The sequence below is a fragment of the Amblyomma mixtum genome, chromosome 2 (assembly GCF_055824585.1).
Source record: "Amblyomma mixtum isolate Tamu chromosome 2, ASM5582458v1, whole genome shotgun sequence".
Classification (NCBI taxonomy): Eukaryota; Metazoa; Arthropoda; class Arachnida; order Ixodida; family Ixodidae; genus Amblyomma; species Amblyomma mixtum.
The window spans coordinates 312,906,168-312,933,093 of NC_143013.1; the positions used below are offsets into that span (position 1 = coordinate 312,906,168).

At 44.9% G+C, this 26,926-nt stretch overlaps 3 protein-coding genes across 8 annotated transcripts in view; 2 read left to right on the forward strand and 1 right to left on the reverse strand.

Moving 5' to 3' along the window:
- Positions 1 to 4,090: 4,090 nt before the first annotated feature.
- On the reverse strand, positions 4,091 to 5,908 carry LOC149365000 (alanyl-tRNA editing protein Aarsd1-B). The gene has a single exon (XM_089575069.1). The coding sequence runs from the start codon at positions 5,565 to 5,567 to the stop codon at positions 4,332 to 4,334; it is 1,236 nt and encodes a 411-aa protein (XP_089431195.1). The 5' UTR covers positions 5,568 to 5,908; the 3' UTR covers positions 4,091 to 4,331.
- Position 5,909: 1 nt separating this feature from the next.
- On the forward strand, positions 5,910 to 16,921 carry LOC149365001 (selenocysteine lyase-like). Of its 2 annotated transcripts, none has more exons than XM_089575068.1 (12): positions 5,910 to 6,259; positions 6,349 to 6,458; positions 6,968 to 7,039; positions 7,123 to 7,151; positions 7,322 to 7,484; positions 8,442 to 8,569; positions 9,148 to 9,312; positions 10,464 to 10,561; positions 12,741 to 12,777; positions 12,861 to 12,944; positions 13,649 to 13,809; positions 14,716 to 16,921. In XM_089575068.1, exons 3-12 carry the CDS (start codon positions 7,018 to 7,020, stop codon positions 14,876 to 14,878), a joined length of 1,050 nt encoding a protein of 349 aa, XP_089431194.1. In that variant the 5' UTR covers positions 5,910 to 6,259; positions 6,349 to 6,458; positions 6,968 to 7,017; the 3' UTR covers positions 14,879 to 16,921. The 2 variants fall into 2 exon arrangements, with proteins under 2 accessions (XP_089431194.1, XP_089431193.1); XM_089575067.1 differs by having other exon boundaries at positions 5,910 to 6,254.
- A 627-nt stretch (positions 16,922 to 17,548) lies between these two features.
- LOC149365002 (echinoderm microtubule-associated protein-like CG42247) overlaps positions 17,549 to 26,926 on the forward strand; it is a 62,108-nt gene continuing 52,730 nt past the window's right edge. For all 5 annotated transcript variants that reach the window (XR_016289244.1, XM_089575063.1, XM_089575064.1 and 2 more), the window contains exon 1: positions 17,549 to 19,387. Coding sequence is in view for 4 of the 5 variants with exons in the window: in XM_089575063.1 (XP_089431189.1) it covers positions 18,743 to 19,387 (645 nt within the window). In the remaining variant the exon portion in view is untranslated. The remainder of the gene's footprint in view (positions 19,388 to 26,926) is intronic.

Genomic DNA, 26,926 nt, shown 5'->3' on the forward strand with positions numbered 1-26,926 from the left:
CGGCGGTGAGGAGAACTGCGACTTCTTATGACGAGCAGGCTTGTTTGATGTAATGTGACAGTAGTCCCATGGAGGTGGTTGGGGCTTGAACATCAGACGATGGTTTAGTACTAGCCTTGGCTTTTTAAGCACTCCGTACTGCATGCTACTGCTCAACAGTAGCGAGTGCAAGTATAAACAAAGCCAGTTTTGTGCCCATATCAAAGCTTTCTGTAGAAAAACTTCGAATTCACATACCATTCAGCAGATTTGGTTTTTGCTAAAATGTGTAACATATAAAGCTCTTGTAGGCAACCTCCCAAAAACAATGCTTAAATGAGTGGCCAGCTAACAATTGGTCGGAGACTGAGGGGCAACAGTTGTTTGGAGGATTAAGTCGGGCTGCAGATTCCTGTGTGTATTCACACAAAAGGAATTCATAAAGGTTTTGCCAGTGTCTTGCCACAGAAGGCATGCTTTTCTGTACAAAATGTCAAGAAGATAAAGCACTGACAAACTTGATGACAACAGCCTAGCCATCAGTGTTGCATCCTTTTATTCCACAGCAACTTGTGGAAGGAACCACTGCCATGGAAAACTGTGCAGTCGTCGGCTGTAAGCGCCCCATTGCACGTTTAACCTGCAAGAGAACTAACTACAGCTGACAAATACCACACAGTAAAGAAGATGTACACGATGCACCTGCAATTCCCTTGCATCATGAACCACCAACTAGATCAGAAACAAATCCTTTTACAGATATCCTTACTGCCAGTGGAAGAGTGGGAATTGTTCCCCCTCGTAGCACAAGATAAATTAGCATTAGTACTCGGCGACTTTTCTGCAGTGAAATAATTTGCTGAATTTCGAAGTGAAAGCTAAAGGAAAGCCATGCATGCATGGTTTGAGGTCTGTCTTGCATACCTTGAAATCCACTTTTTTTCTGTTCATAATTGGTTGCATACCACATTCACTAATAAAAATGTTGGTGCATCGTAGAATGTAAGACCACCTGACAATGCTCTGCTGCAGGTACAGGAGGCACAGATGGTCAAAACTGTCCAGTGACGAATTTCTGGCACTTTTCTTCTTTCTTGGGAACACTCTCTCCTGTCATTAATTTGATTTAAATCTCACCTGTGACACTGTCACCGACAAGCAGTCTTTGGAGTCTTCAGAGCCCCAGAGGTTTCAATCTTTTTTTATAGCAACCGCATTTTAATGAGCTTCATCTAGGGTATGCAATGTCAAGGCCGAAGTAGTGAGCTACAACTGCAAACTTTTTGGTTTACCAATGGGCCAATGGAAACGTAAATCCACAATGTGGGCTGCAGACTGGGCACTTGCAAGAGGTTGCCCTGTCTGATCTTCTGGTCTGAGTGGGCTTGGGACATCTGGCCTTTAAAGGGACACTGAGGAGAGCACTATTAATATTTTTTTTACAGTAAAATCCGATAGTTCGGCATGTCATGGCTTTGTTGCCACTTGGCCGGCAGCGAAAGATGCATTTATTGCTAAGAAATTTGGATTCGAAGTTGAAAAAGTTTTTCCCGCCGCTCTGATTCAAACTTGGGATTCGTCTATGACGACAGAGGACTAAGAGACGTGAAACATGACGTGCACATGACGTAACGCAGACTCCGTGATTTCTGGCTGCCAGCAGTGCGGCCTAGCAGCAGCCGAAAAGAAAGCTACCGCCGGCCGCACGTTGAAGGCATCTATCGGCTATTGTGGTCGTCGCTACAGTCGCTTCGATTACGTTTGCACTGGCGTTTTGCCAGCGTTACGATGGATCTCGTTCTCGAAGTCGTCAACGAAGTTCTCGCTAATAGACACCTTTAGCATACCGTGTACCTTGTTACCGCTAGCGGAATACCGGGAGCCCGCCTACCGCCGGAAAACAGGCGCTGATTTGTCCCGATGCTTCAGGAGCGCGCGTAGCAGCCAGGCACGTGGCGCCATCTGGCGACGTCAAGGAGATTTGCGCATGCATTGGCTGAGCCTCAGTGATGCATGGTTTCTCGGTTCCTGGTGTTGCTAGAACCATTCGTTCTAGCAACACTGTTTTGTTCTATGATCTCATCACGCTTGTACTTGCGAGTTTGGCCTGTGGCGGCGATACCTGTATTTTGGTTCTTGCTCTTTTCTACGTTACAAGAGCTTTGTTGTCAGTATGAGTGGCGTTTTTGTAATCAGGAGCTGGTATTCTGTCGATACAAGCCAACTTCAATTTCTCCTCAGTGTCCCTTCAATATGGGTGCTCTCTGAGTGGTGCACAGTACATCCGTTGCTCTCAAGTAAGGCAAAATGTCCAGGGGTTTGTCATTACTTTGTCATTACCTCAAACAGTACAAGGAATGCTTGGTTGTTCACACCACTGAGGTGCATAAGCAGAAGTGAGGGCACATTATGGTCTATTCTCAAAGGTTGAACTTGACTACACTACACATGAAGGTTAATAACACTAAGTTTGGTTCAAGAAAATTTATTATGATTGATGGCTGTTGAGTCGAACATTACACTTACCTATAGGAGCCGCACATGCAGATGACAGCACATGCATGTGCCAGTTTATTTGATGACAACCACTGAATGCAGTAGAGATGTCCGCAGTTATACAGGTATTGCACAATCGGGGCTTTGAGGAGGTAAGTGTGCTTAAGTATTTTTGAAGGGGCTGCTCCCCAACCATAGATTTAAGAGTGAAGGACCACCAGAAGGGAACGTTGTCAGACCAAAAGGTAATTACTGCACCTTAGTGAGCATTCATGGCACTAAACTAAGCAGCACTAAACCTGCAATGTAATACCTTCACTACAAAGCCCTTAGGGGTATTATGAGTAAATAAGGTAAGCCAGCAATAAGAATTAGTGAGAAGCCTTTGATTTGCTGATGGCATTGTCTTTCTAAGAGTTGGGATATGTAATACAGAAAACAACCCAGGATCTTAAATGCAAGTATAGCAGTAAGTGTCAAAAACAGGAAAACTTAGGCAATGCTTAGCAGGTGGGCTCAGGGGCAAGTATTTACAAATCGAAATCAAAATTGGAAAACTACGACTATGCTGGAGTTCCTGGGGCACGATGATGCGTGTTGGCATCACTCAACACTCGCCAACATGCCAGAGCGTGACAGCTTGCAAAAAATTGCGGAATGAGGAGTGTGCCAGCACAGAGTGTGATAAAAAAAAATTAAGAGAGAGAGCAGCACGGAGTGAAAGCTGAAGGTTGAGATGTCCTTACCAGAAGTAAGAAGAAATGATAATAAAAGGAGATGGCATGGAGCAAGTGGAGAGCAGGTAGCCATTGCCCTATTAATGTGAAGAGAGAATACAACGAGACACAAAACAATTGGGAATGGCAGGATTATTGGGTGATGAGTGCGGAAGTCAAGAAATTTGTTGTTGGTGTAGGACAAGGATCACAGAGCATCACTATGAGGGGTTTTGTTAATGTGTCTGCTTTTTCCAGCTGTGGAATTCACCGAGCTTGCTAATAATGAAGATTACTTCGAAGGTGTTTACTGTCATGCCCAATACATAACAAAGCTGCTAGAAACATCTGCATACTGAGACAATGCCTTACAATGCAACGTGCCTTACAAAATGTTAAAAAATTTCAACTCGGTGCTCTAAATAACATAAAAACCATCCCAAAGAAATGAATGGATTTTTATGCAGCAAAGCAACACAAAGTGATACACGTCACAGTGGAAGGCTCTGAATTCATTCTGGCTACATTCAAAAACATAATTTTGACTCTTTCAGCGAACACCTAAATCTAAACACACTGGCACTTTTGCATTTGGCCTTCATTGAAATGCAGCTGGGATCAAACCAGTGAACTTGTGCTCAGCAGCTGAATGCCACAGCTTCTGAGCCACCACATCACATTCAAAATCAATTCATCAGCACACAGGTTCACCACATTTCCTTCCATTTAATTTCACAACATAGATATGGCACCAAATAATGACGTTACGTCCAATGTGAAGGGGATGCATGGTTCCTATGTGAAAAACTGTGGTACTGTAATGGATGCTAAATGCACTGAAGCATCATATCATTCTACTGTCGCCAATAAACCCCAATAAACCAAACTATTCTACCGTCTCCTAGCAAGTAGCCTTTATTTAGTAGACTTATACAAACCACATTTCTGGCTCATTTCCACACTAAAAAGGCAGCACAAAGTGGCATTATGCACTTAGAAGACAAGAGACTGCTGCAAATGTTTTGCACAGAGCTAAACATCACCCTTATATGCAAAAATGGCCGGGGTCAAACAAACTGCACACCCGTTTTTAAAGACACACTCTGCACAATAGTATCACTGCACACTGCTAGTGTCTTGTTAAGCTTGGTTGGTGATTAATTTGTTATCAAATGTCAGTGCCTCTTTTAGGAGTTCTTCCACTTTGTTCCTTTTTGAAAGAGCATTTGCCTTTCCCTGGAACTTTCCATGCTTGAGGAAGCCTTTCCCATCCAACAGTTCGCACACTTTGGGTCCAACAGCAGAGATAATATTTTCTGGTCCAGAGATCAAAAACTGGCCGCAACCTCTCTCATCGCCACAGGTCGCAAATAATAGGACCTTTTTGTCTGCAAGCTCATTTGCAAATATTGCAAGAAATTCAGCATCTGCTTCTCGCCTGTGAAACGCATGAAATGCTGGCAGAGGTTCCTGCTGCTTCAGCAGTTTTGCTTCAGCTACTGCCAGGTCACGCAGTGCAGACAACGAATTTTTATTGGCCAATCTTAGAGATTTGTTTAGTTTTTCAATCAATGATGCATGATCGTCTGGACCACACTTCAGCAGTGAAGTTATTGCCTTCTCTCGCCGCACTGTTTTATCCACATAGTTGAGAATTCTGTTTCCAACCAGAAAATAAAGGTTTGTTTTTCCCTGCTTGCCTTTCTCCGTGTAAAGCAATTTAATCATCTGGAGATGGCTCAGGTTAGAGACATGGGTCCCGCAACAAGTGTTTGTGTCCACACCTTCAATGCTCACCACACGAATCACGCCGCCTTCACCGTCGGGAAGCTTCATCAGTCTCGTCCGTACTGCTTTCAGGGCCTCAGATCCAGGCTCGTAAAGGCTGACCGTTAGTGGAAGGCATTGCCTTATTTTCTCGTTCACTAGAGATTCCAGCTTCTTCACATCTTCAGCCTTAACTCCTTTGGGCGCATCTAGCTCAATGAAGCTCACGTCTTCACCTAAGCTCCAAGAGGTTGTTGGAAAGCCGAATTCCTTCTCTGCCACCGCAGTGATAAGGTGTTGGCCGGAATGCTGCTGCATGTGGTCGTAACGACGGTTCCAGTCAACCTTCATCTCCACTTCGGCACCAACGGCGATGGGCGTCTCAACGATATGGACAGCTTTTCCGTCCTTCCGAAACACTCGTAAAACAGGCACGTCGCCGACCAGACCCCGGTCGTCGGGCTGTCCGCCTCCCTCAGGGAAAAGCACAGTGTCGTCAAAAATGACTTCGTAGCCATCTTGAGCTGATCCTTCAACAACAGGATTACAAGCAACTACCGTCGTTTTGAGATTTCTGAGGTAGCTGTCTTTCTGACACGCAAATATCATTATTACACGCAGCCGCCAGCAGCCCCTCTCTGAGCGGCTCCAGCAACGTGCAGCGGTCGTGCAGACAGCGCGTTCTGCGCGCACAGAAAATTACTGCAGTGCAGGCGGCGCGGAACCACCTTGCACCAGATACTTAAGGAAGAATGAGCAACTGAACTGCACTGAACCAGTTTAGTTGATGCAGTTGTGTTCGCTGTGTCGAACCTGGCTAACAGACGATGTCTGCAGAAAGGCGGAGGAGCATCGAGGAAGGAGAGGAGGAGCGTGGGGGTGAGGGGCGATCGGCCGGATCCGGATACAACAGCGATACGAGCGATCGCGAGTATCATCGTCATCGTCGCCGGCACCATCTGCGCCGCGGTTGTATGATTGCGTTTCTCTTTGATGTTTGCGTTGATGAGAAACTGGGATGTGTGCGAAGGCGACACGTGATGCGGCAGCATACTTCCGCTACAGCCAATCGCGCTGCTCACGGTAATCTCGACAAGCTGTAACGAGACGTCTGAAGAGGCACGTCTCAAGTGGCGTAAAGTGGTCGTGGCGCGTCGCGTGGGCTCCTCTTGAACTCGTTCGTGATTATGATTCTTGTGTAATCGAAATCTTTCGCGCTGAGAATTCACCGCTCTACTGTACTCTTAGTGTCGGACGGTGCGACTGTGCCATGGAACCTGAAAACGGACACCGCTGGTAACGTTAATTCGCCTTCATCCGGCTCAATAATGCGCTTACAAAGACAGTCGAAACTACTGGTTTCATACGTGTAACCTCTTTCTTTCCGCAGTGTTTACCTGGACTACAATGCGACTGCGCCAGCAGAGGAAGAAGTGCAAAAATCAATTATATACGCCCTGCAGGTTGCTTGGGGAAACCCGACAAGCAACCACGAAGGAGGTGAATGAGCCAAGTTTCGACTAAAGAGGTTCTAGGGCAGCACAGTCAATTTAAAATTTTCGGATATTTATTCTGGAAAGCTGAGGGGGAGGGAGAATTTTCATGAAACCAGGGCCAGTTATGTTTGAAACTGGGAGCATGTGCTTATTTTAAATATTACCCGCTGCGACCAGATGTAATCAGGTTGTTAAGATGATGCAGTACTCGAACTTGAGCATCGTTTTATGTAAAGAGTTTAATTGCATATTACTGTTACATTTGTGCCTGTGCAGCCATCGATCACTGCTGATCATTACAAGAGTTCCAGCTTAAGCATTTGTGAATGTTAAACAGTAGAAACTGAAGTCTTGATGCTAATTCACCTGCTCGGTCCTGTGTTAATGGTACGTGGATTGTCAAGAAAAAGTGTTCTGGAAACTTTGTTAAGTAGTTGCCTATCAGCAGACGCAGGTAACTTTACCTGGTGGGCAACTGATTCCAAAGAAGGATCCCCTTTTTTGTACTGACAGGAAGTGAAGCTCGCAGGATTATTGATGAAGCCCGTGCATCAGTCGCAAACATGATTGGAGCACTGCCACCAGGTATGTGCGGCCTATAATTAGTTGTATAAGTTGATGCGATTGCTTGAATGGAAGCTAATTTGGTTTTGTTGACACTCTTTCAGAAATTGTCTTTACATCAGGAGGGACGGAGGTATATAACTCGTCTTTTGCATGCTTTCCATGCACCTGCATGCACAGTAGGATTATTGGTTGACAGTAAATGATGTACTTACATGTACACTAAACCTTTAAGTTAATTGCTCCTGATTCTAAATAAACTGCTTTCTAATGTCATCTTGGAATTTTGCTTTGTATTTTCAGAGCAACAATATGATTATTCATTCACTTGTGCGTCATTTTAAGAAGACAAGGAGCAGCTTTGCTTCCCTCTCAAACAGCAAGATTCCTCATGTCATCACAAGCAACATTGAACACACTTCCATCCTGTTAACCTTGAAGGATTTGTACGAAGATGAGCGCCTGGGTAAGCATGGCGACACATCCATGAACCCTGACCTCTGTATGCGTTTTATGGCAGTAGATATAGATACAGCTATTACTTTCTCTTCTTTGCCCTTTTAGTGGGCAAAAAATCTGAGTTCTTTTTCTTTTGGTCTGTATACAAGGCTGGGACAGCCGCCGCGGTGGCTCAGTGGTTATGGTGCTCGGCTGCTGACCCAAAAGACGCGGGTTCGATCCCGGTCGTGGCGGCTAGAATTTCTGTGGAGGAGAAATTCTAGAGGCCCGTGTACTGTGCGATGTCAGTGCACGTTAAAGAACCCCAGGTGGTCGAAATTTCCGGAGCCCTTCACTACGGCGTCTCTCATAGCCTTAGTCGCTTTGGGACGTTAAACCCCATAAACCAAACCAAACAAGGCTGGGACATCTTGGCCCTACTGATGCAATTGTACAAACTTTTAGATGTGCTGATGTTTGCAGGACATTGTCTGAATTCGGACATCCTCTTGCATATGCCCTGTGAAAAACTTGGTTGAGGGGCATATTTCGGAAGCGTGAATTTTTGGTACAGATACAAAAGATTGAGATTCATTTCCCTTGCCCTCGTCTAGCACTTTAACATTCCTTCTTGTATACCTATATTAAAGCTGTACCAATGCACTGCCCTTTTGTTTGTTTTTGGTATCCAATGCCTCTGACCCTGACCATTATGTCATTGGTTTTCCATCGACACATAGCTAGCACCGTTAAATTCCCCTTCATTGTTGCCTCTAGGCTAACTGCATGCTATTGCAGAAAAGAACCTCTACTGACAGACCAGTCATTTTTATGTGTATGTTTACGTAAGAAACTTGACTCTGTGAAAGTTCTGTGGTATCACTCAATCCTTGCTTTGAGACATTCATGAACATTTGTGATTGTTCGTTAATTCATTCATGTTTCTGTGTGGTTACTTTGCTGTTTATTTTTTTCTTTTTGGCAGATCTCACAATTGTGCCGGTTTCGAAGGTTACTGGTAGTGTGTCTGCCGAGGAAGTTGTGGCAGCCATTCGTCCTGAAACTTGTTTTGTCACCATCATGCTGGCTAACAATGAGACTGGAATTATTCAGGTATGTTTAAAAAAAAAAAAAAACCTTTGTTATGGTTTAGTTGTTCAGTTGTCTTTAGCAACAAAGCGAGTTTTGATGCATGAAATTCTTTTTTAAGTGCTTTTGTGTTATTTTGAGCCTTACATATGAATTTATGAAAGCTACTGCTATATATCCTGTTTATATAGAGGCGGTTTTGTTCAGGGCAGTGGCCAGGGCATGCTGGATGTGGCCATGGGAGCTAGCTAACCTTCAGAGCTGGCCATTGAAGGTCAAGCTATCTTTGCATCATCTGTCAGTTTCAGTGTTGCATCATCTTTCAGTAAGACCTGCTTTGTGTTTGGTTCATTCTTCCATGAACTGGGTTCAGTAACAATATTTACGTTGTAGATATGGCATTGTTAGATAATGGGCTCATTATTTTAAGGACCTCTATGGTAACATTCTAGGCATATTGCTTAGGAAACGAGAGAATCCTCACCGTGTTCTAAATGTCTTGCACTTTTTATATGAGCACCCGAAAGTGTCTGTTTTTTTGTTGCCGATATGTGATCCTGCTACAAAGGTCAATTTTCCTGCATGTACTTTCCTTTTTCTAGCCAGTTGCCACTATTGGAACTCTGCTGAAAGATGTCAACCTGCAAAGAAAAAAAGATGGGCTCCCAGCAGTGCTGTTCCATACAGATGCTGCACAGGCACTGGGAAAGGTGGCTGTGAATGTGAATGACCTGAATGTGGACTACCTGAGCATTGCAGGACACAAGGTGGGTGGGAGCCCTGCTTTCTGTATGTGTTGACCATCACTATGCCACTAAGCACCTGTTTTTGGGGGGTCATTAGCAGTGACAGCAGACATAATTGTCATGATAGTGTTTTGCTGTTGTATTTTTAGAGAGGTCCATCATAAATATATTTCTGAGAAGCTTGCTTTTGTGTTTATAGTGTTAACAAGCTCTTCAATGTACCCAGAGAGAATAGCAAAGGCCACTGTATCTAAATGTTGCTGTTCTTTTAGAATTGCCTTGTCAGCGTTAACATCCAATGATTTCCCGCTGGAATGATTTCTCATAGACTGTAGGAGCACAGATAATCTTGATAACCTGGAAGGAATGTTAGATAAGTTGGTACAAGTTCATCAAGCAAACTGGAGTACGTAGAATGGAGTCAAAGGATTTTTTGAGACTGTGCCAGTTCACAAGTGATGTCTAAATTGAAGTAATAAAAACACATTTACAAGCTACTCACAGAACACTCCCAGCATGAAACACACTTTTTAGATATGCCTTCATTGTAAGCTACCTGTTTTGTGAATAGTGGAATGGAATATTGACGGGTGGATGCAGAGCCCGTATGCAGTAGCATGCAGATGTATCGCACCTCCTCATTTGAACAAGTGCACACTTGGAGGCATTTGAGGCATAGCCCCATTTTCCTTGAGTTCTGGTTACAGCTGTACAACATGTGCAGTTTCCTTTCTTCAGTGTTTGAAATTAGTTTGGAATTGTTATTATTTCACAAAAGTGTCCATATCACTAGTGGGGATTGGTAGTTCGTTATTGCTTTATTGATAGAGCATTTGTATCCTGCAATGCCATAAATTGTGTGTCAGTTGTCCTCTCAGTGGTAGCAAGAAGCAGTATTGGTAATGATATGCCTGTTAACAAAAAGAGCAACGCCATTTTATGCACCCTGCAGAGGGAAGATACCTTTGTTCATCTAGATTTTGTATGGACATGATGACACGTGCCTTTGCACTGATGTATGTTCGGATGCTTATTTTGTTCTTCCACCCGGTGGTCACATTGTGCTGCCATTCAAAATGCGTCATCGTTGACTTTGATGTGTTTTTTTTTTTCTTATTTGTGATGTGCCACTTTTGGTAGGGGCCTGATTGCTTCCTTTTCAATGCATCTAGTTCTATGGACCCAGAACGGGAGCCCTGTACTTTCGGGATTCGAAGCCGCTGTATCCTCTCCTGTTTGGTGCTGGGCAAGAGCGTGGTCTTAGACCAGGGTAAGGGTGCCTGCATGCCATCATTGCGCTTGTATTTTTGAAGGAGCTACGCTCTTGATGTAATGATTTTTCGTGAAAGCCTTTTCTTTTTCATTTCATTCTTAATTTACTTAAATGATATCATTCAAAACACACAACAGTTATTGGACCTAAAGCCACTGGATAGTTGTGGATCCAAGCTAAAACAAGTTTAAAATTCAAGTTGTAGTATACTTACAAACAGAAATCATTTTTCATGAACAGCCCATGTCATGTTGAGCGCAAAACCAAAATACCACTGTTATATATTTTTTCCATGCAGCAAAATGATGCAGAGGTGCACACATTAGTACATTCAGGGACAGTGTTATCACACTGTCTAAATGGAGTGTCTCCTAAATTGTGTTAAATAATCATTTGGCAAAGCTATTAGTTTGTAGTTTGTTTCAAGAAACGTTAAAATATACTTGTCAGCTGTGAATTACAATAAATAGTCGTCAATAATACTTCTTTGCAGCTGACTTGGACTTAGGAGCCACCTTTGTGTGTACTGGCAGTGAATTCTAGATTAAAGCAGCATTAAATTTTGCAAGCTTTTTCTCTCTTTTTTTTTAAGTATCGATTAACAGATGGTGGCAGATTAAAATTCTGGTTAGCTGCAGAGCTTATGTTTCATAACTTCTGTATTTGAGTGCATAAAAGGATGTTACTGCAAGAAAATAGTTTTTTCTTGTTAATTTTATTCTGTGTTCAGGAACATTGGAGATTGCGTATTAGTAATTTCATTGGAAAAAAACAAAAAAAATCGGCACAGGCTTTCATGATAAGTGAAGGCCACCTTTCTGCCTGCCGAACAAATCAGCATACTAATAGAAGCTGGTTGGTTTGGTTAGTAAAATCTTTAGCAACTTGAATAGCGTGCTGAGATATAACAATAGAGAGTATTAGTATTGTGGGCTTTGCGTAATTGCGTGCATAGCGTAATAGCGGGTCCAGAGTGCGCATGCGCAAAACGCTAACGGGGAAATAGCGTTAACGTACACACGCAATTTTCAGAATTTAGCGTTGCGGCAGTTGCGGCTTTTGCGCCCTTAGCGTGGAAACATGGCGGCGTCCTTTCAAGCGAGAGCCGCCCGCTTCAGCCAATTCAGCAGCTCTTGCGATTCCGGTCGGCATGTTTACCGGCAACTACTGGTGTTTTTGCTTTTCGCTATGACTTCCCTTGCTTTGACGATAAAGTTTAACCTGCAATTCAGAATAGTTTTTGAGATACGCTCTCGATTCTGGAGCGCGCAAGCCTAATGGAACCTCAAGCTGCACTGCTACCGTCTGCAACGGCCCGAAACGCAGCAGAAGCCTAGCAAAAACGTCTGGAACGAGACAAAAATAGATTTGGAAGTTTTTCGCGATGTTTTATGGACTCGAATTATGTAAAGAGAGTTTATATTAAATTTTCCTCAAGTTTTTGAACATTAGACGTCATGTGATGGCAAATATTCTTGCTCCAACGGCTTGTAGTTAACATTGCCTTTACTAGATGGTGCCACTATTTTACGTTTTTATTTCATTTTATTTCAATTCCGGGGTCATTTTGCAGACGAAAATGAACGCTGCACTAAAATTCGTTTAAAAAACTCGGAAATCGTATACTTTGGCAAGTTAGCGGCAATGTCGACCATTTTAGAAGCACCGTTGGCATCCATGTCAAGCAGATGGCGTTTAGCGTTTTCAAAACGCTACACTAAAACTGCCTGTGGGGATAAGTTGCTTGCGACACGCTAACGTAATTTCCCTTAGGTTCGCTATCACGCTAACGCTATACTAAAACTCTCAAATGTGCTCATACCAAAGCTGGTGTTAGTAGTAAGTGAAAGATGTCAGTATGGCACAGCTGTGTGGTTTGCTTTCCTTGCTTTTTTTTTCTTTGACCAAGTGGAAGCAGCCTTGTCTTATAATAACAGTGCAAGCATGCACAGTAGGCTATGATGTATATTAGTGTGCCAAATTATGCTTGTATATTAAGGCAAGCATGCCTACTGCTGTTGCGTGAGGCATGCATCAGTGTTGTTTTGTACAGAATGCGTTGTAGGGCTGAAATAAGTACTGATGGATTCCATAAATAGTGCTGTACAGTCATTGTCTGCACTTTGTTCACAGCTTTGCTCCTTTCTTTCTTTCTTTCTTTCTTATTTTTCTCCAGGACACCCAACACTTGCATGATTGCCGGACTTGGAACCGTGAGCTGTTTTGGTCCTTTGAAGATGCATGAAATATGCTTGTAACATTTGTTTCAATCACTTTTTTTTGTGTGTGTGTCCAGGCAGCAGCACTGGTGGTAAAGAATTTGGACACGTACAATCAGTGCTTGAAGGACATAAGAGATTATCTAGAACAAAAGCTCAAGGTGAGCACTTTCCATTTCATTTCTGACTTGTTTTCCATGGTTTTCTGGGCATGACATTCATATAATTGTGCATGTACTTTCAGTTTGCCTTCATTTAAAAGTACGTGAGATTTTACAGTGTTAGCTCTTATTATCCTGTTCCTCAGTTTTGTGCCCTTGGCATCTGGGACGGATGAACGAGCAGACAGACATATAGTTGGCAGGAGAAAAAAAATGGACTGAAGGAAATTCTCCTCTCCACATTTAGTGGAAATATGACGGAAAGAGGGTGGGAGGCAGCAGGTAGCCTAGTGGCTTGGGCATCCACCTTTGCTGAGGGAGGTGTTTCGGTCGAAACCCACCACCGAAACCCACTGCAGAGTATCACTGCAGTCCTGGGCTAGTCCGGATTCACCTCCAGCTTGCTGACTTAAACAACATGACATGTCAGTGAAAAATTCTTTGCTCTCACACCTCAACTAACGCTCGAACATTTGCGTTACAAAATCATTGTGATTTTTTTTCTTGGTAACTTTGCATGTGTGTTACACAGATGTATATTATGGCACCTTATGGTTTGGAGCAAACCACTGGAGTTGAATATTTTAGGGGTTTTTAATCACATCAGGAAGGACTTGAGCAGCTTTCAATGATTTAGTATATATAATTATATATATATGCTGTGTACATATGTTCTTGTTTTTTTTGTTTTTTTATATTTTTAGGAAGCATTTGGTTCGCTTGTCTCTTTCAACCATCGAAAAGGGGCCCAGGCCCTACCAAACACTTGCAGCGTTTCATTTGCTGGAATGAAGGGTCCTGAAATTTTGACCAAGGCAAAGTATGTCCTGGCCAGCACAGGAGCAGCTTGTCACCACACTGCTGCGTAAGTGCATTTCCTGATTCTTAGCTGTGCAAAACCACACAATAGCTTTCTTAAATTTCTTTATCACCTTTTGCCTCATTTTTAATCGTATATTTTGCTAGCCAGCCATTATACAGAGCAAGGGCTGGGCTCTTTAGTAGCTGTAAGGGAAGAATCAACCATTTATAAGGAAGGGCACTTGCTATTCGTTGTTAGTCACTGACTTTCTGCCTGTCAGCGGTAGGAGTGGTGGTTCTGGTAAAGATTCCCGAAGGCAACAACCTATGGCAAAACGTGCCTTGCAAAAGCATGCTTACATTATGGCCTTCTGGGCCACTTTTATGCATCTTTATTTGCAAAGCACAGTCTTTATCGTGCCCTGTGTTTACGGGAACATGAGAACATAACACTGAAAAGAAAACTATGACAAGAAAGGGCACATACACTGCTGATGCATCAAGACTTCTGAGGTGAAGCCAGATGTTTGGAAAAGCCTTGGTTAAAGTGATGGTTTGGGCTAGTTTGTTGCACACTGTGTATGCAGAGGAATGCATTCAATAGACATATTAAATGTTGAGCCTTCAATTAACGTACGAGATGGAGAATAGTTCCATTGCTGGCAGTTCTGGCATTTATTGTCTGGTCTCATTACCTGCTATGGCCACTGTTGGTTTGAGTTTTGTGACTGCACATATAATTTCACAATGTCTTGATTCTTAAGCACTGTAGATTAATTTCAGTACAATGAAGAACTCGCATGAACCTGGACGAGGCTTCCAGTTTCTCTTAATAAATGCTTGATGGTATGAACTAGTCAGAAGTCATGAACAATGGCAGCATTTTGTGGAGCAGAAGTGTGGCTCTGTTTCATGCTGGCAGCCTTGCTTTTCTCCTTCTTGCTTATATAAAACGTGTGTGTATTGCCAGGCCCTCGAAAGTGCTCCTCAACTCTGGAGTTACGGAAGACAACGCTCGTGGAACATTGCGGCTGAGCACAGGGAGGAAAACAACGCGCGAAGATGTAGACATCGCAGTGCAGCTGCTTCAAGAAGCAGTGCTGGCAATACGGAAGCAGCAGCCTTCTGTGTAGGAGTGCCTTGTTCTTCCACTTTTAGTGATTGGTCTGGTGACACTTGGCATTGGTGGGCTCAATTCGAAGTACTTGGTGCATCTTGTTTGAAAGTTAAACATCTAGAGCATGAAAAGTATTATATACTGTTTCGCATAGTGTGAACAACAATTGAACTTTCTGTTGTTGGTACGAAATGGATGAGTTCTCGTAATGTGTGATCTTAGCAATGAATTATTATTAGAGTTTTGGGGAAAATAGTGGAAAAGCTGTGTCACTGTAGTTTCTTTTTCCTCCCTGCTTATTTCTTTAGAGGAAGACACTGCTTAACGTGATGATGCTGGCTTGAAATCTTTACTCTTTCTAAACTTGTTTTGTCATTTACATTACGCAGGTTAATTTACTTGCTGAAAAATAATTCGTGAAAAGTCGTGCTATATAGCTGTAGTCATGAAAATTGCTTCTATTGGTAGTGTACCATGATGCATTTATATTTCATATGTATGCTCGTCTTCAACTTTATCAAAAGCCATTTGTAGCAGTCATTGGATGTGTACACATTTTTACTGTATGTTTTGGCTTTTGTATTTGCATTTATTTTGAACTGACTGTGTTGCGTTTGTGTATAGCAAGTACGGGTAGTTGTTTTTCTAGCAACTTTTATATTGCTCCGCACTGAGCGAGAGTGAGCCCATTATCTGACCTTCTTATTCTTTTCTGATTTAGTCTCTGTGATTTGCTTTTTCTGCTCTCATGCACCCCAAACTAGAAAGTGGTGCACATTTTTAGCATTGTTGGTGGGATGATAATGGGGATTGTGTAGTGCGGGAAAGGTCATGTGTGAAAGTTCGAAATATTGAAATAGCCCAGATTTCCTGTTTTGTACCTGGCAAAAAAAATAGATAGGAACGTAACAGTGGTTATGATTTATACCTGCAAGAAAAAAACTAAGTAAAGGGGCCATGTTTCTTTATATGACAGACCTGTACTGTTTGTGGCTTTGTTTACACAGATAGTAAACTTTATTTATGGTTTGCTTAGTCTAGCTGAAAAGGGGGTATATATTAGGTATGGAAATCTTTCTGAGGCATCGGTGTTCATTTCTTCATATGTCACCTTTGACACCATTCTTTTTCCCATAGATTTGGCATCACTGGATTGACTGCGTGCTTAAGATTTTCTGTTTTGTGTAAATTTTATGATGCTTAGCCCCCTTAAACAAATTATCACCGCATGCAAATGGTTACAAGTATGAACATAAGTAAACAAAGCACACTATTCTGTTATAATTGTAATCATGCCTTTCCTATCGGACCTGATGAAATATTATTTGCCGATCAGAAAGCGCAGTGGTGTCCACTTCCAGCCTGCACATACCACAGCTGCAATTAGGCAGGGCATGAAAAATGTTATAAGGCAATGGCATGCTCTTTTTGCTTTTGTCCGTGCCTGTACATGAACATATTTTATGCCTGGCTTTGTTTCTAGTCCAACAACATGGCATTTACTGAAAGAAACTTTGTCTGTCCCCTTTGTGTCGTTGTTTGCTAACGCTTGGATTTTCCACAATGAATATTTGTAATGTTGTTCTATTGTCACGATTCAAACTTAATCACTAGGCTATCTTAAAACAATATTTCGAACGTTAAGCGTCAGAAGCATTTAGCATTGAACTGCAGAATATGGTCTAAGTGCATGTATGGTTCAACATTGCCTTGCGATGGTCCTCCAACGATGGTAGATGCTATCTTATCCTAACCAACCTCTGAGCATGGCGTTAGCAGAGAGCGTGTTATCTCGACCAACTAATGGGCACGTTGCTGCAACGTTGAAGTATGTTGCACAGCTGCACAGCATTGTAAAACATTGCCGGAATTGCCGTAACATTCTGGCGACATTTTGTGCTACTATAGGATAGATACCAGGATAGGTTAAACTGTACCACAAAAACTAGCGAAAATAGTACTGTTGGCATGGCTCGCCACCGCCGCCAGAGAGTTAACGACTGGCCGCTGAACTGCTGTTGGCGCATACTGATGGAAATAAAATTTCGTGCACCCTTGACCTCCTCGTCGCATCAAGCTCTTTCACGCCATCAGCATGCGATCGCTTCCGCGGTAGCCACCAGAGGTGCTGCTGTACTTGCGTGTCGGGGGTGCTTGTGGCCGCGGGCAGAGTAGCTTTCTTCACCAGCCAGCACAAGACCCTGGACCTCCTGTATAGTCTGCTGCAAACCGGTTCTGCTGGTGCTTCCACCTTGCTAGCGACAAGTGCACACAGCAGTCCAGAGAGCAACATGGTGGCACTCAGGGAGCCCTTATTGGAAACGTCCATAAGACCGGACTGTCAGGACGGTCGGCGAGTTCCCAGCAATGCACATTCCAGATGGAGAGCCTTGTGTGTCCTTTTCCGACTTCTCAGAGTAGCCTTTTCAGAGTAGACTTTTCAAAGAGAGAGTAGTAGAGTAGCACGGGCTGCTTTATTAGCGGCTGAATTTTCTTCGCTTAGATTGCTTATATGCTATTACTGTTTCAAACTTGTTCAGCAACCTGTTCAGACAAATTGCAAAGTAAACGACCTCCGTGCCATGCACGAAAGAGAAATCAAGGTGGTCTTGGCTTCATTTTATCATGCCTTAAAGACCCTCGTCAGAGGTTATTACATACACTGTGGCATACGTAAAAACGTACAAACAAAAAAGGCAGAATCATCTTCAGACGCGTTATACATATGACAAATTTTATTTCTGAGTGCATTCGTTATGCAGTCTGGAAACAACTACGGCGACCGGCGGCAGCAATTTCTCGCGGGAGGCTGTTCCAGTTGCTATGGTCAAAATTAATCTGGAGTCCTCCAATACGATGCCCTTCATAGCTCAATTAGGCAAGTAAGAATCAACGATACACCTTCTTCCTTAGTGTATATTTCGCCCACATCTTCTTTGTGGCCGATGCTCAGGTGCCAACCTTCGATTATGCAGTCAAGGCACGAACAGCACACTTCTTCTGTTTCTCGAAATGAAGGCCCGTGTACTTTAAGCGAACAGTTTCACGACATCGAGTTCAGCACACACAGCACAGAAGACGATGCAGGCCGCGAACCCGCCACGCCACCTGTTTGAGCCGCTTCCACCGTCGGATGCGCACCGCGATCGTCACGGACCGCCGGGCAGGGGCCGAGGATGGACCGGGCAACTTTCACGTTCAATCAATGCGCGTTTGATTCGGGGGACGAGGCGGAGCTAGAAAGGAGCCGAAGGAAGGGAGACAGCGCGTTGAGAGAGGGAAGTGAAGAAGGGAAAGAGTCTGCGGGAGAGAAGGGACGACGCTGGCGGAGCAGCAACAAGCGGCGGCCATGGCGCGCGGAATCGTTTACGTCGTTTCTATGGCGATTGAAAATAATCGAGAACGAACCGCCACAAGTGGCTCCCTGGCGGGGAGGCGCACCGATCGAGGCAGGCGCCATTCTGCCCAGCCACATGCAGCATGTGACGCTTCCTCCAGAGGCCGCTGTCTATGAAGCCGCGCAGGAGGACGTGTCTCACCTGCGGGAGACTTCGGCCGCATATTCCCGGACAGCGTCTTGAAGTCGCCACTGCATGTGCTCGTTTGAGTGACATTGAAGAACTAGAGAACCACGCGGGTCCGCTTTCGAGTGCCGAAATTGGCTGTCGTGCTGTGGTCGCCCTTACTTTGTGCACTGCGTCCAAGCCTTCGCCGTATTGACAGTACGTCCAGGGCAGCTCGCGCGACATCGTCGGACGCCTATGGAATACTCAGCGTCATGGCGGTAGGCGCTGAGGCCGGCTTCAAGCATCCGTCGTCCCAGAACTGCTAGCACTCGCGAGAGACCGGGCTCGCAGACGCGGCGCATGGACCGGCTAGGATGGAGGCCGCCGGAGAACGGGTCGCCAAGGCTCCGCGGATCCGCAAAATCAACAGCACACATTCGCGCTTCCTCACCGAAGCAGCGCAGCGCAAGGCACTCATGGTCACCTTCTTCGCCAACGGGGACCCCTTCTCCTCGGGCGTCAGGGTGTCCATCAACCCCGGCCGGGACTTCAAGACCATCGAGTCTCTGTACGACTACATATCGCAACGCCTGGACGTCAGCAACGGCGTGCGCGTCATCTTCACGCTGGACGGAAAGAAGGTGCCCTCGCTGGACGAACTGGAAGACGGTGCCTCGTACGTGGCTTCAGGGACGCGAGCGTTCGCTCCGCTCGCGTACGGACAGGCGCGCAACCGCGTCGCCGCCCAGCAGCGCTCGAACGAGGACCCCAGCCGGCTGATACACCCGGTGGGGAACAGGAAGCTCCCCGGCAAGGGCGGCTCCGTCAGCCTTCCCGGCTCGGGCGGCAGGGACGACGGTCGCGTCATCGACGTCGTCAGCAGCCTCGACCCGGAGCACAGAAGTCGCGTCCTGCTGAACCTGAAGACCATGCAGACTTTCGAAGAGGTCCTCCGTGATCTCGGCGAATCATTGAGCATGCTAAGCGTCAAGAAAATGACCACCAAGAAAGGGGAAGTGGTGAGTACACCGCTGACAGCCACTAGGTTAGCTGTCAATAAGACGGTTAAAAAATAAAAGCAGTCAGGTCGGCCTAGGCGTCCATACGGAGTCTAGTCAAAATGATGCTGCCGAAGAGAAAGTAAACTTGGAAGGCAAGCGCAATGTCGGGGAGCGCGTTGCGTTTTGTTTCAGCTTTTCATTCTGTCCATTCATTCCTCCCGACTTCTTTAACACTAGCCGTTTTGTACTGTTTCGTTGTGTACTGTAAATATGCGTGTGAGATATGGCCTTTAGTTCTTTTGTGTCCATCGAAACTCGCTCGAGCTTTCTGTTCCTGACGTTCGAAATTCTAGAGGCCCGAGTACTGTGCGATGTCAGTGCACGTTAAAGAACCCCAGGTGGTCGAAATTTCCGGAGCCCTTCACTACGGCGTCCCTCATAGCCTGAGTTGCTTTGGGACGTTAAACCCCAATAAACCAACTATTATGTGGTTTCTCCGCACACTGATTGCCTTTGTGGCAAAGTATCCTTTACAGTAAGAGATTTGGGATGTTTGTTCTTTAGTTGGTTTTGGTTTGGTTTTATGGGGTTTAACGTCCCAAAGCGACTAAGGCTATGAGAGACGCCGTAGTGGAGGGCTCCGGAAATTTTGACCACCTGGGGTTCTTTAACGTGCACTGACATCGCACAGTACACGGGCCTCTAAATTTCTCCTCCAAAGAAATTCAACCGCCGCGGCCGGGATCGAACCTGCGTCTTGTCGTCGTGCTTAATTTCGGGCATGTCTTCAAACTGACAACAGAGATTAGCCGAAGGGCCGTTATGTTTCCGAGGAAGCTCGTACGTGAATTATTCATATATTCGCAATATCCAATCTCCTTTCTGCATGGAAAAATGGATCGTTAACGAGCGCGTTTTTCTCGACTGCCGTAGCTGTGTTTTCTGACCGTGCCGGCGGGCGTGGAATTCTTGAGCAGAATTCGGGCCAACCTTAAAATAACTCGATAGAAAATTTTCTTACAGTTTTCCCATTACTCCTATTTACCAAAGTAGTGAAAATACATCACTGAGCAGGCATAACTGATTACATATAGGATACTGAGTATAGAAGAACACCAGGGGCCAACAATGTTCGCGGCACAGTGAGCGCGTTCGTGAGCTCAACCCGATGTGTATCCTTGCCTGTTTTCATTAATAAGATAACGCATGGTTCCGTACATGGCCCTCTGGTCATGCGCTCCTACACTGACAGCCTTTGTAGGGCATGAGGGTAGTCCTTTCTCACTACCCACCCTCACCCCTCTTCAATTTGTCTGGGTAATGGCGTTTCATTCATGGAAAATGTGCTGTACAGAAGCACTCATCTTGTCCCAGTGCTGCGCCATGAAAACGAATCTTTCTTAATTCGACGCAAGACGTGAGGAATTCATACCATTCAATGCCAACGCAGGCAAGAAGCAGGCTGGAGAGCAGGTAATGGGCGACTATGGCATAGGCTCCAGGAATAACGGGGTGGGGGGGTGAGTTACTGTTAGAGTTCGCAGAGAGAAATAATTTACGGTTACGGATCATGAATACATACTTCCGCAAACGAGAGTACAGGAAGTGGACAAGGAAGAGCCCTAACGGTGAGACTAAAAATGAAGTAGTCTTCATATTGTGCGCTAACCCTGGCATCGTGCAGGATGTGGAGGTCCCCGGAAAAGTGCGTTGTAGTGACCACAGGGTTGTAAGGTCTCGAATCAGCCTAGTCTTGAAAAGGGAACGGAAGAAATTAATGAAGCGGAAGCCATGCATTAACGAGTTAGCGGGGAGAAAGAAAGAGAAAAGTTCAGGATATCGCTGCAGAACAGATAGATATTCATCTTTAACTGAGGACGACGATCTTAATGTTCAAGCTATGAAAGATAATCTCGCAGCTATCATTACGGAGTGCGAATGAGATGTAGGCGGCAGGATCTCTCGACAGGACACCGGCAAGCTCTCCCAGGAGCCGAAAGATCTTATTAAGAAACGACAAAACATGAAAGCATCAAATCCCACACACATAATAGAACTGGCAGGGCTATAAAAGTTAATCAACAGGCGCAAGGTAACCGACGTAAGGAAGTTTAATATGGATAGAATCGAGCATGCTCTAAAAACGAAGGTAGCCTTAAAGCAATGACGAGGACACGAATCGTAGGCAAATATCAGATGTATGCTCTGGGAGACAAAGAGGGCAATGTCATTTGCAACATAGGTAAGATAGACAAAGGAGCTGAAGAGCTGTACACAAATCCATACAGTAGCAAGCCCTAGGGTGCGATGCAAAGAGGGAAAGCAGCTGGTGAGGATCAGGTAACAGCAGATCTGTTGAAGGATGGGGGGGAGACTGTGCTAGAAAAACTAGCCACTCTGTATGCGGCATGCCTTATGACCTCGAGCGTATCAGAAGCTTGAACATAATCTTAACCCATAAGAAAGGAGATGTCAAGGACTTAAAAAATTACAGACCGATCAGCTTACTGTACGCTGCCTATAAGGTAATCGCCAATAGAGTCAGGACAACCTTAAACTTCAATCAACAAAATGATCAGGCAGGCTTTCCTAAAGGATACTCGACAAAAGACCATATTCACAGTGTCAATCATGTGATACAGAAAGGTGCTGAATATAACCAACCCATGTGTATATCCTTAATAGACGCCGAGAAAGCATTCAATTTAAACGAAATCTCAGCAGTCATGCAGGCGTTGCGGAATCAAGGTGTAGAAGAGCCTTGTGAAAAAATATTGGAAAATATCTATGACGGCTGGACAGCTGCCATAGTCCTCCATAAAGTCAGCAATAAAATTCCAATATGGAAGAGTGTCAGGAAATGAGACGCGATCTAGCCAATGCTATTCGCTGCCTGTATTGGGAACAGTTGGGGATAAGAGTTAATGGAGAATACCTTAGTAATCTGTGATTATCTGATGAAATTACCTCGTTAAGTCACTCAGGAGATGAACTGAAAAGCATGATTAATGAGTTAGACAGGCGTAGCAGAGCGGTGGGTCTAAAATTTAGCATGCAGACAACTAAAGTAACCTCAAACGGTTTCGGAAGGGAAGAGGGTTTTACCGTCCATGTCCTTTCTCGTCCGTGTCTTTTTAGCGCAATTCCCTTGTTTAAGAAGCTTTACAACTGGTAGCGAGGTGCTGGAAGTAGGAAGGGAACAAGTCTACTTAGGGCAGGTAGTGACCTATCCTGAGGTAGGCAGGTAGGATCCCGAGGGAGGGCAGTTAGGGATCTGAATCCCGAGAGCGAAATAATTAGGAGAATAAAAAAGAAGTGGAGCGCGTTTTGCAGGTTCTCTCACATCATGAATGGCAGTTTACCAATATTCCTCAAAAGAAGAGTATATAACAGTTGCATCTTACCGGTACTCACCTATGTGGCAGAAATGCGGAGGACAGACAACGAAAAGGTCTCAACTTAGGTTAAGGACAAGACAGCGACCTATGGGAAGGAAAATGAGAGGTATAACGTTAAGAGATCGGAAGCGGGCGGAGTGGGTGAGAGAACAAACGCGGGTTAATGACATCTTAGTTGAAATCAAGAGGAAGAAGTGGGCTTGGGCAGGACATGTAATGCGGAGACAAGATAACCGATGGTCCTTAAGGTTAATGGACTAGATTCCAGAAGAAAGCAATCGTAGCAGGGGGCGGCAGAAAGCTAGGTCGGCGGATTAGAGAAAGAAGCTTGCGGGCATAGAGTAGCCGCACATGGCCCAGGACAGGGTTAATTGGAGAGTTATGGGAGAGGCCTTTGCCTTGTAATGGGCATAGTAAGGCTGATTATGATGATGATGATGAGTTTTTGAGTGCACCCGTAGCAGAAGCACAGCGAACGAATAGAGTAGTCACAGCCTACAGTGTTTCCTCTACTTCTTTCCTCTACTTCTCCAATGTGTTCCTGCTTTGGGTGTTCGATGAGGCCCTTCCAAGCTGCGGCAACGAAATGGAATGTCGTGGTGTGGCAAATTGGTTTTTGAGGAAAGGAAATGGCGCAGTATCTGTCTCACATATCTCGGCGGACACCTGAACCGCGCAGTAAGAGAAGGGAGGAAGGTAGGAGTGAAATAAGAAAGAGAGAGGTGCCGTAGTGGAGGTCTCCGGAATAATTTCGACCACCGTGGTGTGGCTCTGGAACCTAGATGATCATCACTGCTACACAAGAGCGAGCGCCTTATGGTCAAGCTAGGTAATATGTTCTCACAGGGATTCTGCTACAGACCGCGAGCCAATGACCAGTCTCCCTGCAGTTCTTTCCTTCTTTTAGCGAAACAGTGGTGAAAAATATTCGCCACAGGAATAAGGTAGCTCTTCTTTTTAATGATGATTTTTAAGACAGCGTAGATCCTAGCTAGGATAATTTTCACTACTGACCATACTGTCTGCAGCTGGCCGGATCGAGATAGTTCTTTGGGGATGAGTTTGCGCGGCACGCGATGACGGTAAAGCCTCTTAGTTCGAGCGAGCCCCATGCAGACTTTTATCAAAATTAGCTCGAATAAAACGGTTAACGTGTTTCCGTGAAGCGTGTCGTATCCTTTACGCGAGGTTTCGAGGAGCTGTGAAGTATGCAGTGTATTAAAATGTGCCAGCTTGGCGATCAGACGTGCGACACACTTCATTCTAGAAATATGCTTAGAATCGCAGCGAATTCGATCGCTGCAAAACTTAATAATCTTACGTTTACATTGCGCCTGCAATGCCTCATGTCTTAATCCATATGAAATAAAGAGAGATTTCTCAAATTTGAAGATATCAAACAGGCTTTTGATCGCATATGACGAGGAAATATGACCTCTTAACACACCATGCAACAAGAAACTAAGAAGAATAATGTTAGTGGATATTGTGGCGATCTCACACGCGTTCTGTCACATTCTTCATTCCTTGTGTCTTGAGCTCAGTCGTTAGAGAATGAAAGTGCGGATGCTGATGATGATGATGGTGACAATGATACAGAATCGACAACGGACGTTCCAAATATCGGAAAACGTCTCCCGCAGTGGTTGATAAGAAAAACAACCAATGAAATTCTTGCATGTATGTTCTTGCATGCGGCACACACTGACTATTCGTCCTCTGGCTGCCTGCCGCCGGACGTGGTTGTTTCTTCAGTGCCAGCGCGAATTGTTTTAGGTACAGGCTTCCGTACTGCATTTTTTGTTGTTGTTATCCGGCACCTCTTTCTCTGCGCAGTCATCCGCATCGGCCGGTGCCACTTGAGCAACCGCGGGAGCCCGCCTGGCATCTCGCTCGCGCACGCTCCCAGCCGCGGTGGACGCGCACAAATCGAGGCCGTGTCGATTTTCGATGGCTGTGGTTGATCGTGATTTAGGGCCGGCCCGCGCCACGCAAGTGGCGACGTCGTATGCGCCGCCGCGTTTAAATAATTTATGACCGACAGAAAACAAGGCCGGCGGCATTTGCTGCCGGCTAAGGTTTATTTTATTCTCCCCCATCCCCTTCGAGCAGCTTATCAGCGCAAGATGGGTGGGTACGTTCTACCTTGCCAGTGTTTTTAATGGTCACGCGCACCGAACAAGCTGCGACGGAGCAAAAGAGCGTGATTGGAATAGCTCTGTGAGACTACCAGACTAGACTCATCATGTACTGGCTGTATTGCTGTCTTTTCTTCGTTCATAGCTATTTTTCTAGAAGTAAAATTTATGTCGCCTTCCATGGATGTAGACTCGCCGCCATTGAGCTTTGATATATATTCTTGTGGCGAGCTTAGAAGCCTTAGCTACAATTGCAGTTCAAGCTGAATTTTATTTATTATTAACGCCACGATGTCAAGCGGCGTCACTAACGTACTTAAAATGCCTTTCTGGTGTTGAAAGGACCGTGAGGATAAATTAAAGATCGCTAGTATCGATAATGTATCCCGTTCTTACCTCACAGAGACCACTCTCACCGAAAACGGCGCTTTTATAAGCTAGAAAAGTGCAAAAATCTACATACAGGTGTCGCTATTAGCGGCTGATTTTGCAAGTAAAATGCATGCGTCGACATCACTTTGCTAACGTAGCTCCCAGAGGCTACGCTAAAGGTCCATTCACTCGAAAGCGATGACGACCCGTTCTTCTCGGTGAGAACGCCAGGTGTTTGAGTCTACTGGCAGGAAGATTTTCAACGCCATTATTATCCGCGAAAAATGCTCCTTTTGCTGCCGGAGAAACGTGAAAATACACAGAAAGAGCCAGAGTATCAACTTTTACTCAGAACAATAATTGCACGAAGTTGTCCTCAGTCTCCTTTTGAATTCTCAAACTTTGTAATTCTCTGGTTAGTCAATATTCATTTCGCTGGCATTGAATTGAAAACTGGAGGCCTGGAGTGGTGAGGCGGGCCAGTGTGCTGATGAAAAAAATAATAAGAAGACAGTAAGATATACCTTGTGCATACCCCCCAACACTTTTAAAGTAAACACATCAAGGGTACTTGAAAATACCGCGAATTTCAAGACGAGAAACTAAACAAACAGAGGTGACAGACACGTGCGCAACGAAAAACTTCCGCGCTCAATGTCAGGCGAGATTTTTACAGAGGGCCCTATAGGCAGCCTGCGCATCAGTTTGCAATGCCAACCCCAGCGCCGTAACACAGCCTAGTGAGTGGAAGAAGAAGCTTTGACCTCATGATATTGTTCACAGCGCAACAAGAACGGAAAAACGAAAGACGAAAGAGTAACACAAACAAGCGCTGACTATCAACTAGTTTTTATTGAAGAACAGAAGGGGTATATATAGAAACACTTATCAAGCACACAGACGTTTTCTGGAAGGCACGTGGGAGTTCAGGTACCTCAACTCCCTCTCAGATAAGGCAATCGAAGGGCTGCTGATACATAGACTGCTTTTCTGATGAATATAAAAGGCCTCCATTATCTCTCGTGCGACCTTATCGCCGTGTCGGAACAGGATACGCGTGTTCTTATAATCCGGTACGCATTTGCATTCCTTGCACAGAAACGTAGACTGTGCAAGGAATGCAAATGCGTACCGGATTATAAGAACACCGGATTATAAGAACCGGATTGTAAGAACACGCGACCAAGTGGTTGTCGGCGGGAAAAAAAAGTTGATTTTTGAAGAGAGTAACTGGCGTAGTAACTGTCTTGCATCTCGGTGGACACTTCAACCGCACCATAATCGTAGGGAGGAAGATGGGAGTTTAAAGAAGAAAGGTAAAAGTCGGTACCTTAGTGGAAGGGGGAGAGAGAGAATAAAATTTATTTAATAGCAAAAATAAAAACCTGCCCAGGAAGACTCATCAGTCCAAGAACCCTCCGGCCTTACCCTCAAGCCTAGCCCGATTAATCCGCTTGAGTTGTTCACCGGCTCGTGTAGGCAGAGGGAAGCCTCCAGGAGGTCCGGGTGGGTGAGTAAATGGTTGGGTTCCGAAATAATTCTCGCCGCTTTTAGCGTGCGATGACATCGCACATCACACTGACGCCTTTTTCGTTTAGCTTCCATCGAAACGCGGCTGTCGTGGCCGGGTTGCAATCCGCGCTCGGTAG

Excerpts from the sequence above, each read along its gene's own strand:
- LOC149365000 (XM_089575069.1), bottom strand. The coding sequence starts at position 5,567 with ATGATATTTGCGTGTCAGAAAGACAGCTACCTCAGAAATCTCAAAACG.
- LOC149365001 (XM_089575067.1), top strand. The coding sequence starts at position 6,229 with ATGGAACCTGAAAACGGACACCGCTG. Across the intron at positions 7,040-7,122 it reads GATTGGAGCACTGCCACCAG|AAATTGTCTTTACATCAGGA; the intron begins GTATGTGCGGCC and ends ACACTCTTTCAG. Across the intron at positions 12,945-13,648 it reads ATCTAGAACAAAAGCTCAAG|GAAGCATTTGGTTCGCTTGT; the intron begins GTGAGCACTTTC and ends TTATATTTTTAG.